The 13,292-nt window shown below is 35.7% G+C and overlaps 1 protein-coding gene across 2 annotated transcripts in view; it reads right to left on the bottom strand.

Moving 5' to 3' along the window:
- Positions 1–13,292, bottom strand: part of PPIL4 (peptidylprolyl isomerase like 4) — a 35,173-nt gene that overhangs the window by 19,447 nt on the left and 2,434 nt on the right. For both annotated transcript variants that reach the window (XR_011434487.1, XM_001915626.5), the window contains exons 2-9: positions 10,745–10,812; positions 10,594–10,658; positions 9,981–10,098; positions 9,197–9,339; positions 8,317–8,413; positions 7,484–7,600; positions 2,802–2,926; positions 1,141–1,207 (exon numbers count right to left, since the gene is read on the bottom strand). Coding sequence is in view for 1 of the 2 variants with exons in the window: in XM_001915626.5 (XP_001915661.2) it covers positions 1,141–1,207; positions 2,802–2,926; positions 7,484–7,600; positions 8,317–8,413; positions 9,197–9,339; positions 9,981–10,098; positions 10,594–10,658; positions 10,745–10,812 (800 nt within the window). In the remaining variant the exon portion in view is untranslated. The remainder of the gene's footprint in view (positions 1–1,140; positions 1,208–2,801; positions 2,927–7,483; positions 7,601–8,316; positions 8,414–9,196; positions 9,340–9,980; positions 10,099–10,593; positions 10,659–10,744; positions 10,813–13,292) is intronic.

Raw genomic sequence — 13,292 nt, 5'->3', positions numbered from 1 at the left:
GGCAAATGGTATACCTGCAGAAGTCTGAGAAACACGGGCAGTCATAGTCTATATGCTATAAACAAGATGAAATTGTATCTGTGAGCAAATAAACTACATATCCTGTAGTGTCAATGATGGAATGACACTGTCGAGTCTACAAAAAGTATTCATAGCAAACTAAAGGTAAAGATCTCCTTTTTGCTAGCACCAATGTACCTTGTAAATATCATTTCTGGTACACCTGACCCGGTGTCCAGGTAAAATGTGATATGTGTCTGTCTTCCTCAACCCTCCATTATTCATCTTGTATCCCTAGGACTTATCGCAGTGTCTGAAATATAGAAGGTGTCTGATAAATGCTTCAGAACAACCATAACTCAGAATGAGCCACTACTGAATACATATAAGCCCAAAGCTGCATGACGAAACAGCACAGCCCAGCATAGTGGCTAAAAGAAATGGGAACAGAATCAGACATGTCTAAGCTCAAATCCCAGCCGGGAGACTCACTAGACGCATAGTTTAAACAGGACACATCACCACTACGTGCCTCAGTCCACTTATCTGGAACAGGAGGACGGTCCCTCTCTCAGAGCTGCGAGGATTAAATGCAGGTCGACTAACCTAACACCTGGCTTAAAGAAAGCTATCTGAGTAACATAAACTATCATTATTATCATAGATCTAGAAGGTACCATCTAATCCAATACTCAAGTTTTATTTATAAGGTAACGCCTAGAAAGAACAGTTCTAAATAAACTACTAAATATCATCTAACGGCTGGTCAGTGACAGAGCTTGGATTATCATCTAGATCTTACTCCAGTCCAGTTCTCTCTATTACTCAGTTATATTCCTACCTAAAAACACTGAAAAATCATTTCTAGAACTTGAGGGACCTTACCTAAAACTTTAAAGTTTTAAAGATACATTCGTGCAGATGGCATTTGAATCTAAAGTAAAGGTATGTATATTAACATTAACAGGTGTTGAATTTATCCTATTTGAATATAACAGCTATTTTTCTTGGGTGCCTAAAGAAAGGGCAAACTAATTTTCTAATCTTAGAGACTAGAAAACGTTCTATAATTTTTCACATTTTAATACCATACAAGAACAAAATAAATATCAAACTTAATACATCTATATTATGACCTACCTTTTCAAATTCAATAAAAGCATAACAGAGGGATTCTCCTGTCTTCCAATCCCGGATAACTTCACAACTGAAAGAAAGTTTGGAAAAAAGTGACTTTAAAGAAAACGCATTCACTCTCACTCTTCACAAGCGAAGAAGAGAATAAGGCAGTTATTAAAAGGCAAAGTTAAACTCATGGAACTATATTTCTCCAAATTTCTTCAATGACAATTCTTTTTTAAAAATAGTCCACAATCTAGTAATTCAATTTTTCTAGATTCTACTCTAAATCTTCTATCTTGGCCTACAATCCCAAATTCCCAAAGTACTGAAGGAAGAATAAGATAAAATGTTTAATTTTCTTTTTGCAAAAGTAAACTACTGCTAAAAAATGTCTTAATCATAATTTCTACCCCAAATATAGATGAATTATATAATATCTAATGTTACTGTGGAATAATGTATACATATTCATACATATATAGATGTTTATTAAGTTTATGCTTTGGAGTTTTTGAATTTTAATATAAACCAAGCTCAAATTTGACCCCATTAAGAATATCTATTATACAGAACTAGTCTATCTTAAGAACCAAGTGAAAAAGCCAATACGGTGGAGCTGAAAGCCCTTGCCTGTCGCTTTCCTCATGTATCATGAGCCTCATTTTAAAAACATGAAATGCAACAGGGAAATAAAACATTGTACAAGAAAAGCAATCACATTATAACACATGATTCAGTTGTTACAATATTTACATCTACATTAAAATGTAAATATTAAACAACGATCTAACCAAAATTATGACACAACCAAAGCAACAGGAGGGGAGAATGAAGAGAGGAGGATAGTAATAAAGGTAAACCCTTGACTTCCTTAGCAGGAAGCCAGTATAAAATGTCTAAAATTCAAAAATAAAAAACAGTATAGAAGTGTTTTTTATAAAAATGATCTAACATAAGTGGGTGGAGTAAGAAAGTTGGGTAGCCATTTACAGAAAGATATTTCTTTCAATAGGAATAACAAAGAATGGCTTCATCGGGGGCTGGCCCCGTGGCCGAGTGGTCCCACATGCCACAACGAGAAGGACCCACAACTAAGAATATACAACTATGTACCGGGGGGCTTTGGGGAGAAAAAGGAAAAAAATAAAATCTTTAAAAAAGAAAAAAGAAAAAAGAAAAACAAACAACCAAAAAAAAAAAAAGAATGGCTTCGTGGGAAAAAAACATGAAGTAAAAGGAAATTCTAAACATAAAATAATACTTTTTAATCAATTACAAAATATTCCCCTTTCTCACAGAAATACTAGCTTCTTAAACTTTTGTATTAATAATGCAGGAGAAATTAGCCAAAAGAAAAATTCTGGAAAATTTAGAGTCAAAATTAAATTAATACAGATTGCTGGTAATTCTAGGGAGAACTTAAATGAGATAAACATCTTAAACATTACAGAAGGTTCCTGAGTACACCACAGAACGAGACAAATGCCCCATCACTGCCTGTTTCAGAGTGACGATGTTCGTGTCGGGAGCGGGAGAACCATTCAATTGTATGTAAGTATGTGTGTCTGTGTATATATTGTAATTCACCAAGAAAAAGTTCACAGACTCACCAAAAATTTGTCATTAGAAAACCACCAATACCGAGTTTTTCTGAATTGCTCACTAATTCTAGAAATTACCTTCTTATTGGCCCAAATCTTGAGAAGATTATCTCCAGATCCTCATCTGTGGTCACTGGATTCAATTTACACACAAATAGCACATTTTCTGGAGGTTTAATATCTGCATCAGGTAGATCTCCAACCTAAATTATAAACAAACCAGAATATAAATCAGTTCCTTTAGTTTCCATTATAAATGCCCCATCCAACCCACAACGCTGATTTCCCTAAAATATCTAAATTTCTATTATAAACTACAGCCTCAGGAAAAGAAATGAGATTTCAAAATTTGCCACCACATTGTTCCTGGCAATAACAATATTCATAGTTAATATTTACCTGACTCCTACTGTGTGTGAACACCATGCTTTACACTTCATATACATTACTGTCAATTCTTAAAATAAATCTGCAATTTCTGTTTTAAAGATGAGTAAAGTGAATTCAAAAAGCTCAAATAACTAACTTGCCCAAGGCCACACAGTAGTAAACAACAGAGGTGGGATTGGAAACTGGCTTCAAAGCCCCAATTTTATCACCAATTTTTCATTTTTCAAGTATCTGATATATTAAAAAAAGAATTTATGTAAAATACATCTAAGTTATGAAGCATGAAAATAAAAAACACCCACGATGTCACCAATTGGCTTAAGAACTAAAATGTCCCCTCATCCCACTATCCCTCTGTCTCTCTCACCAGAAATAACAAATATCCTACCTTTGGGCTTTCCTTTTTAGCCATTTCCTTCCATATCTTTAGAGTGTTACCACATAGATGTGCATCCCTAAGCAATATATTGTTTAGTTCTGCTTGTTTGTAAACTTTTGAAAAATATTATCATACTGAATGTAGTCTTCTGTGATTTGTAACACCCAATTCTTTCCACATTATTATTCAATACAGAAAAGCAACAGTTCCTGCATAATGTTTCCAGCTTTTTACTCTATCACCTACTTCAGCCAAACTGAAGTAAACTTCACAGTCAACTAGTGCACCGAGTAAAGCACACGGCTTCCTACTAAAGAACTAGAGACAGCGACAGTGAGAGAAAACCACGATGACGGTACTGGTGTCACTGTGGGAAAACTTTATTTCCCATGGGCCTTTAGAGGTGGAAACAATATTCCTTTACACTTATGTTCGAAAACTCTCAGAGATGATTTCTGGTAAGATTATCATACAAAGTATCTCCTCTTGGATAAACACGCTGGGAAAAAAAAAAGAAATCTTGAAAATCAGAAATATTAAGAAGCAACAGTGCCATTAAGAGCTGCTCAGTGTTTCTGAAGCCTATCAAAAGACAATAACCTATGTCCAATAAGCAATATTACAACACATAGGGAAAGACCAAATCAGTAAAAATCCCTAAAAGCACCTACAATGGTAGAAACACTGCATCTAAAGGAAGCACAAATGAGAAAAAAAGCTGAGTTAAAAAAGAACTTGCTATACTACTTGTCAAAGATAACCTTAAAATACTACAGGGAAACTTAAAATACTCCTAACTGCTATAAGGTTCAAAACACTAGTTGATAATGCAAAACACAAGTTGAATTATCATTATATTACACAGAAATAAAGCAAAAGAAATGGATGTTCTTAGAAAACAGAAGATGAAACCTGTTAATAGTGAGAATCCAAAGGACACAGGATCACCTATCAGAATGGCTAAAATCCAAAACGCTGACACCACCAAATGCTGACAAGGATGAAGAACAACAGGAACTCATTCATTGCTGGTGGGAATGCAAAATGTTGGAAGACAATTTGGTAGTTTCTTACAAAGCCAAACCATACAATCCAGCAACTGTACTCCTAGGTATTTTGCTCAAGTAAGTTAAAAACCTATGTCCACACAAAAATCTGTACACAAATGTTTACGGCAACTTTATTCATACTTGTCAAAACTTGGAAGCAACCAAGATTCTTTTTAATAGGTGAATGAACAAACTGTGGTACATCTGTACAATGGAATATTATCTAGCAATCAAAAGACATGAGCTATCAAGCCACAAAAAGACGAGCAACATTAAATGCATATTGTTAAGTGAAAGAAACCAATGTGAAAAGGCTACATACTGTATGATTCCAACCAAATGACACTCTGGAAAAGGTAAAACTATACAGACAACTAAAAAAGATCAGTGGTTGCCAGGGGTTAGGGGAGGGAGGGTATTACGGACAGGTGGAGCACAGAAGATTTTGGGGGCAGTGAAACTATTCTACACGATACTGTAATGGTGGATACATGGCATTTGTCAAAATCCACAGGAAGAACACCACAAAGAGTGAATACTAATGTAAATTATGAACTTTAGTTAATAATAATGTATCCATATTGGCTCATCAATTGGAAACAATGTATCACACTAATGCAAGATGTTAATTAAAAAGAGAAAGTGTTGTGGAGGGGGCAGGAGGTACACAGGAACTCTCTACTTCCCGTTCAATTTTGCTGTAAACCTAAAACTGCTCTTAAAAAAGAGTCTACTTATGGGGCTGGCCCCATGGCCGAGTGGTTAAGTTCGAGCGCTCCGCTGCAGGCGGCCCAGTATTTCGTTGGTTGGAATCCTGGGCGCAGACATGGCACTGCTCATCAGACCACGCTGAGGCAGCGTCCCACATGCCACAACTAGAAGGGCCCACAATGAAGAGTATACAACTATGTACCAGGGGGCTTTGGGGACAAAAAGGAAAAAAAAATAGTCTACTTATTAAAAACAAAACAAACATGGAATCCATGAGTCCATAGTGATGATGAATCACTAAGTAGAGAATAAAGGAAGGCTCTTCCTTACAAGAACGCAGGCTGAGAAGCGTGGGAGGAGTGGTAGAGTTGGAAAATCACCATCTTGCAGGCATCAGAGTCAAGACTGGTTCCGAAAGAACCATGAACAGCTGAGAAATCTAGAGGGACGGTCTGATAAGGAATAAAATATATGAAAGGTCTCAAAGTGTCTTGCTACAGATTGCTTATTAGTTGCAAGGGGATAACAGAAAGTAGGCAATGGATTACCAGGCAGTGGATTACCTTGACCAAGTGACCAAAACAACCACTTTTTAATGTGGGGCAGCTGGCTATTGTATACCTCCAGATGTGACATCTGAGGAGGATGCATCAGTGATGTAGCATTCCAGCTGTGGGTGCATAACCTGAATCCACTCACGAGGCAACAGTAGATAAGCCTAAACTGAAGAACATTCTATAGAATAAATGACCTGTATTCCACAAAAATGTTAATGTCACGAAAAATAGAGACAGGTTAAGGAATTCTCCCAGATCAAAGAGACTAGAGAAACGTGACAAATAAACGCAAAGGCAATCAATCAAGAGCTAGGTTCTAGACTGGGGGGGCGGGTAGGGGGGAAGCTATAAAAGATATTGAAATAACTAGCAAAATTGGAATATGGATGTAATTTCCATCAGTTTTAGATTTCCTGTTTTGGTAACTGTACTGTGACTACGTAGAGTAATGCTGTTGCTCTAGGAAATGCACCCTGATCTAAGAGGCAAAGAAGAAAGATGTCTGCAACTTAATTTCAAACGGTCCAGAGAACACGTGTGTGCATGTGCACGTATAATCAGAGACAGAGAGAGGGAAAGAGAAGAGAAGGAGAGGTGACAGGGAGGAGAGAGAAAGAGAGAGAGAGAGAGCGACTGATGAAGCAGATGTGGCAAAACGTTAAAAACTGGTGAATCTAGGTAAAAGGTATATAGAAGTTCTCTGCACTATTTTGTAATTTTTCCATAAATTTTTTTATTATCAGAAAGTAAAAAGTTTAAAAAACAAGTTAATCCATTTTCTTCTGGCATAAACTTCCTGTACTTTTGCTGTTGAAAATTCTGATGATAATCTAATGTTCTTTCCCTACTAAGTCATTTACTTGTTCTCTTTTAAGTCCAGTAATTTTCTTAGAATTTGTCTTGGTGTTGGTTGTTTTGCATCAATATTGTCAGATACACAGTGTGCTCATTAAAAGGCGCATTTTCATTTTTTTTTAATTCAGTAAAGTTTTCTGAAACTATAGTTTTTAATATTTGTTCCTTCAGACTGGTGATACTAACATAAATTTTAAAACAGACCAGGGATCTGAAAGCTCTACTATACAAAATAATTATAATAATAAAAACTTGATTATTATCCATCCAAATATTTATTGACGGTGTACTGTGTGAAAGGTATCCTCATTCCACAAAGAAAAGAAATGGAAAAAATGCTTAGTAGGTCAACTAATAATCTACTGAATAACTGCTCCCCAAATGGCTTTATATCGTTAGTAATACAGAGGATGAGTGCTCAATTTCTACCCAGGTTTATTTTATCCTGTAACTACTATTCTGCTCTTTAATTTCAATACTTGAGTTGTACAAAGAATTATTCTTTAATATACATAAAATTCAGTCCAAGAAACATGCTTTAAAAATGAAACAAAAATAAACAATCAAAATCAAATTAACATTTGTAACTTGGATATCCACTTCCCATTTCTAAAAAAAGGCACTTGGCACTATATTGATAATGGAATCAAATTTGTTTACTTTCATGTATTATGTCATACAAAATTTAATCCAGAAAAGAACCCTCAGCTAAATTTTTAATATTTTAAGACTACTAGAAAGCCAGAAATAGATAAACTCACAATAAGTATGTACTAAATATATCGCTGAACAACTATGTGAACAAGATAATTATCTTACCATTTCTAGTAGAATAGCTTGAGTTTTGGCCTCTTTTTCTGCCTTTATTTCTTCTACTTCTTCAGCTGATCTTCCTTTGAAATCATCGATTTCTTCATCTGCTCCTATTCGACCACTCTGTAAGGCAGAAATTCACTCACATATATATACACATACGCGTATTTAAAGAACAGAAAAATCTGAGAAACATGGGAGACACATTATGCTTTATTCTTTGTTCCACCAAAATGTGTTTGAACACAAGTCACAAATGTGAAACAAACTTACAAACCTCTGAAAATCGATTTAAATTAATTCAATAATATTAGCCAGATTAGGTTTCTAATTTATTGTTAAATCAAAATAAACGTTTATAAACAAACTATCTGGTATTCAACTAAATGCTGAATCCAGAAGATAAATAATCTTAGAAATTAAGCACCAGATCCCAACTATAAAGATAAATTCAGCTTTGAGGAAGCCTCATAAGCAGAAATTTATATCTTAAAATATCTGATGGAAAAGTCTGCATTATTCCACAGAAATTACTGGACTCCCGAGTACCCCCAGGTGAAAAGTTCCCTCACAAGATGACAATTTAATTTAGCCTTAAAGCTAGACTCCCATCTAGAGTCAGAAGATAAGAAAAACATTTTCCCAAGGTGTTCATTTAAGCTTCCAGAGGTAAGGCCGTTTCGGTGGAACCAAAACTGAAGAAAGCCTATTAGGAAAATAAAAAGATAGCTAGAAAAATAACTATCTCCAGGGAAGAGAGAAAGAACTCTAAACTGTCCTCATATAATTGATCAACTGAAATATGCATGTACATTCAATCACCAGAGGACTCTACTTACATCTAGTTGTTCCCTTGTAGGTTCTGGTGATCGATCAGGAATTAATAAATCAGGAGGGTCATCAAATGGATCATCTAAAATCACTGTATGATTTATCCTAACAAAATAAATCCAAGTCAAATGTTACATTTATGTTATTTCAGAATTCATGTTTTACTTTTTATAAAGATTATAACAAGTGTCTTAAGTATTTCTAATGCCAAAAAAAATAAGCTGTTAAATTTTATAGCACAAAGATATTACTAGAGCATACTTTCACAATTAGTGTTACTGTTTTTCATTGTTTGATATTATACTTATTACTCTGCATTACTCTAAGATGTAAAATAGGGGCTGGCCCGGTGGCGCAGCGGTGAAGTTCGCACGTTCCGCTTCTCGGCGGCCCGGGTTTCACCGGTTTGGATCCTGGGTGCAGACATGGCACCACTTGGCAAGCCATGCTGTGGTAGGCGTCCCATGTATAAAGTAGAGAAAGATGGGGATGGATGTTAGCTCAGGGCCAGTCTTCCTCAGCAAAAAGAGGAGGATTAGCAGTAGTTAGCTCAGGGCTAATCTTACTCAAAAAATAAATAAATAAATAAGATGTAAAATACATATGTCTAAATCTTAGTACTTTTGCCACATTTCTTAATCTCCACTTTTTAAAAGAACTAAATTAAAGGATTAATAATTCTTCCCAACATATGCAGTAACAAATGGTTAGCATTGGTGTAAAAATACAAAAGTTCTTTTTTTAATCATAAGGATTCTTCTAATCTTGTATTACTTCACATTTTGGAATCATCCAAAAACCAATTCTACTCGTGCTATCACCACTACACGTCAAACATCACCGTATTAAAAGATTCTAGTACATTCAGATAGTAAATTGGAACCATACCTGATATCCTGATATGGTACAAAGTCCTTGTCAACAAAGGTCTCATTAATTTTCTTAATTATATCCATGCCTTCTGTCACCTCACCAAAAACTGTATGAACACCGTCAAGGTAATCTAGATTATCTCCTGTGGTGATAAGAAACTATATAGAAAGGTACAGAATAAACACAAATATATATACATACATATATATAATTCATACTGCAATCAGTTACAGAGTGACAAAAACACACAAAAGAAAGACTCTACCTTAACTGCATGGATTCTTACCCACTTGTTGCTGGCACTAAGTAAAATGTACAAAGCTTATACATAAAACATCAACACATACACAGATGCTCCCCTGACTGTTTAAAATATTAGACAAGCCAAGGTTCAGTTTCTTCACATGTAAACTGTGAGAAAAAAACACAACTACCCCAAATGGGGTTTTAGAGAGGATTAAACAAGGCAATGACTGAAAGACGCTGCACGTGACCTGTTCTGAAATAAGTCATAAACACAGAAAGCAAATGGGCTACAACATGAGCAGTGACAATCCATGGATGGCTGTAATGTTTTCTTCTTCATACTTTTGTGTATTTTTCAAATTCTTCACATAGACATGACTTACATTTAAGAGAACAAATTAATTTTTCTATATAGAAAAAACTGTGTAATTTTCTTCTTCTAACCAATATTTTTGACTGAAATTCTCTTACTGTATAGTTTAAAAAGATAACTTTATCGTATCCTTCCAGTCCTTCATTTCAAAGCAAAATATCTTCTCACTCATTTCCTAACCTGAGATCCATGCTGATCACTGCCATTGTTCACCATGGACACAGTGCCTTTCTTCTTATGCTTAATTCTTGGCACTTTTTCTGCCTCGAAAAAGCTTGCTTGATCACCATACAGTTGACTGAAAATACAAATAAGGTTATAAAATATAAGTACTCTCAACATGAAATATAGAAGTTCTAGTAATATAAAGGGTTACCATTTCTTTATAGAAATGCTGCTATGATTCAAAATATTCCTCTTTTTTTGCTACAGACATTTAAGGAACTTGGAAAAAATCTATATTTGAAACATATTTTAAAATGCAGATTGAAATATGGTAGTTAACATCATTAAGAGGCAATTCTATTTTACTCCTTTAAAAATAAAAGAACTAGGGCCGGCCCCGTGGCCGAGTGGTTGAGTTCGCGCGCACTGCTGGGGAGGCGCGGGGTTTGGCCGGTTGGGATCCTGGGCTCGGACATGGCACCACTCATCAAGTCATGGTGAGGTGGCATCCCACATGCCACAACTAGAAGGATCCACGACTGAGAATATATAACTATGTACCGGGGGGCTTTGGAGAGAAAAAGGAAATAAATTTAAAAATCTAAAAAAAAAAAATTAAAAAACTTACCCAAAAACAGACTCTCCTCCACGACCAGTCCCTGTAGGATCACCCGTTTGTATGATAAAATCCCTCTATAATATATAAGATACTTTGTTAATTCAGAATTGTGGCAGATGATTCCAATAACAAAGAAAAAGACTAACATCCACCAACTCACCTGTACATTGTGAATAAGGCAATAATTGTAATATTTTATTTTGCACAACTTCAGGAAATTCAAGCAGGCTGAAAGAAAGTAAATGCTAAATTTATCACAGTAGTTCACGAATATATTTTTAAGCAAGTAAAAGCAGTTAGTATAATTAATTTCTAAATTACCATACAAAAACTCCCCAAAATGGTCAAATGTCCAAAGCCATAAAGAAAAAGAAAAAAAGGTAGTGAGCCCAGAAAAAGGCAATAAAGTTTAAATTATCTTTTTATTCTCTTTTTCTTAGGATTTCTTGGGCCTCTGAGCTAATGCAGCAAACTGACACTTATCTGGGATAAACAATCATTTACTGATGGATTGATTTTGTAGGAGACAAAAAAGAAAAAGAGGATACCATAATGGGAAAGGATCTAGCAGAGTATCTGAAAATGAGTACAGATTCTATTAATTAGGGAAAACCAAATATCTGTGACGATTGTTTTTTTTAATGATTAAATAGCACTTCACAAAAATCCATAAACTCATCATGTACCAGCTTTCTCACATAAATTCACTTACACACCCAATAAACAATGACTATCTTCTAGGTACTTGGCACTGCTGTCACAAATGCCATTAAACCATAGTCCCTTCCCTCAACAAGTCGATAATATACGTGTGGAGAGACATGTTAACCAGTTCTCAAGGCACCAAAATAGAAACCAGACAGACAGAAAGATACATAGGGCTGCCCCTGCCCTCAAGGAGCTCACACCAAACTAGGGTCCTCACCCTGAACACAAAGAGTTAGGGTACTGGGCATGACACCTTTGTGCCACTTAAATAAACCCCCTCAAGAGTTGAAAAAAGAGATTGTTTCTGGCTGGGGAAATTAGAAAACCCTGTGGAGGCTTAAGGTGAGCATTAAAAGAGTTGGAGTGGCAGCGAGTAGAGAGTGAACGTCTCAAGCTAGGAGGACATTATGAAAAAGTTTGGAAGTGGGAATTTAAATGCTTCTGGAGAGGTCCAAAAGACCAGGCTAAGTTGTGTAATACTCCAGTACTACAGAGGAACACTACAGAGGAACAGAGGATACAAAGGCTGGAGAGGTAAGATGGCCCCAAGCTAGGAGAGGGTCTTCAATACCAGGCTTTCGAGAATTTTTCTAGAAAAATGTATTTGTGGGCTTAAAGTTAAACATACAGGAGTAGTCTTTTAACTAGAAGGATCTAAGCAGTGATCACCAATGGCCGCCAAACTCTTTAGGTGAAAAGCTAATGGGAACACTATAACAGATACATCAGGTAGACAAGCCTGAACCCACGAGCAACTTTAATGTCACAAAAAGATCCAACCAGACACCAAGTGCCTCCTGAATGTGATGCAGCTGAAAGTACAAACGACCTCAGATGAAATACTCTTGTCAAAAACATTAAACCTGAACCTGATCAAGGCTCTAGATCTAAGTAGCAATTTATGAGAAAAAGAAGAGAGAGAAGAATGTATTAAAAGATACAACATGGATAAAATCAGTCAAATCCAAAATGAGAATTCTATAAATGATCCATATTATTTTTCAAAAAATTTTCAAGGAAAAAAGAGGGGAGAAGGGAGAACCTATAGATTAAAAGATATTTAAGAGATTTACCAACCAATATAATATATGGACTTTGGCAGTTTCTTACAAAACTAAACACACCCTTACCATACAATCTAACAATCATGATCAAAGGAGTTGAAAACATGCCCACACAAAAACTTGCACATGGATGTTTATGGCAGCTTTATTCATAATTACCAAAATTTGGCATCAGCCAAGATGTCCTTCAGTACGTGAACAGATAAATAAACTGTGGTACATCCAGAAAATGGAATATTATTCAATCATGAAAAGAAATGAGCTATCAAGCCATGAAAACATGTGGAGGAAACAAATGCCTTACTAAGTGAAAGAAGCCAATCTGAAAAGGCTACATACTGTATGACTGCAATATATAACATTCTGGAAAAGGCAAAACTATGGAGACAGTAAAAGATCACTGGTTACCAGAAATTAAGGGGTGGGAGGGATGAACAGGCAGAGCACAGGGGACTTTCAGGACAGTAAACCTACTTTGTATGATACTGTAATGGTGGATACATGTCATTATACATTTGTCCAAAACCACAGAATGTACAACAGGAATGTACCCTAATGTAAACCATGGACTTTAGGTGATGATGCTGTGTCAATGGAGACTGATCAAATGTACCAGTGTAGTGACAATTGTCAACATGTACAATGTCACTCAATACAAATGCACAACAAATGTACCACTCTGATGGGGGATACTGACAATGGGGGGAGGCTGTGCACATGTAGGGGTAGGGAGAGTATGGGAAATATCTGTACTTTCCCCTCAGTTTTGCTATGAACCTTAAACTGCTCTAAAAAAATAAAGTCTTAATCAAAAAAGGGGAGGGGGAGAATCTACAGATTAAAAGATATTTAAGAGATATACCAAATTATGTAATATATGACCCTTGTCTGGATCCTAATTTAAATTACCAAATATTTTTTAAATGTTTATGAGAC

Source organism: Equus caballus, chromosome 31 (genome assembly GCF_041296265.1).
Source record: "Equus caballus isolate H_3958 breed thoroughbred chromosome 31, TB-T2T, whole genome shotgun sequence".
Taxonomy (NCBI): domain Eukaryota; kingdom Metazoa; phylum Chordata; class Mammalia; order Perissodactyla; family Equidae; genus Equus; species Equus caballus.
The sequence above is the reverse complement of the archived record's forward strand: the minus strand, read 5'-3'. Positions and strand labels throughout refer to the sequence as shown.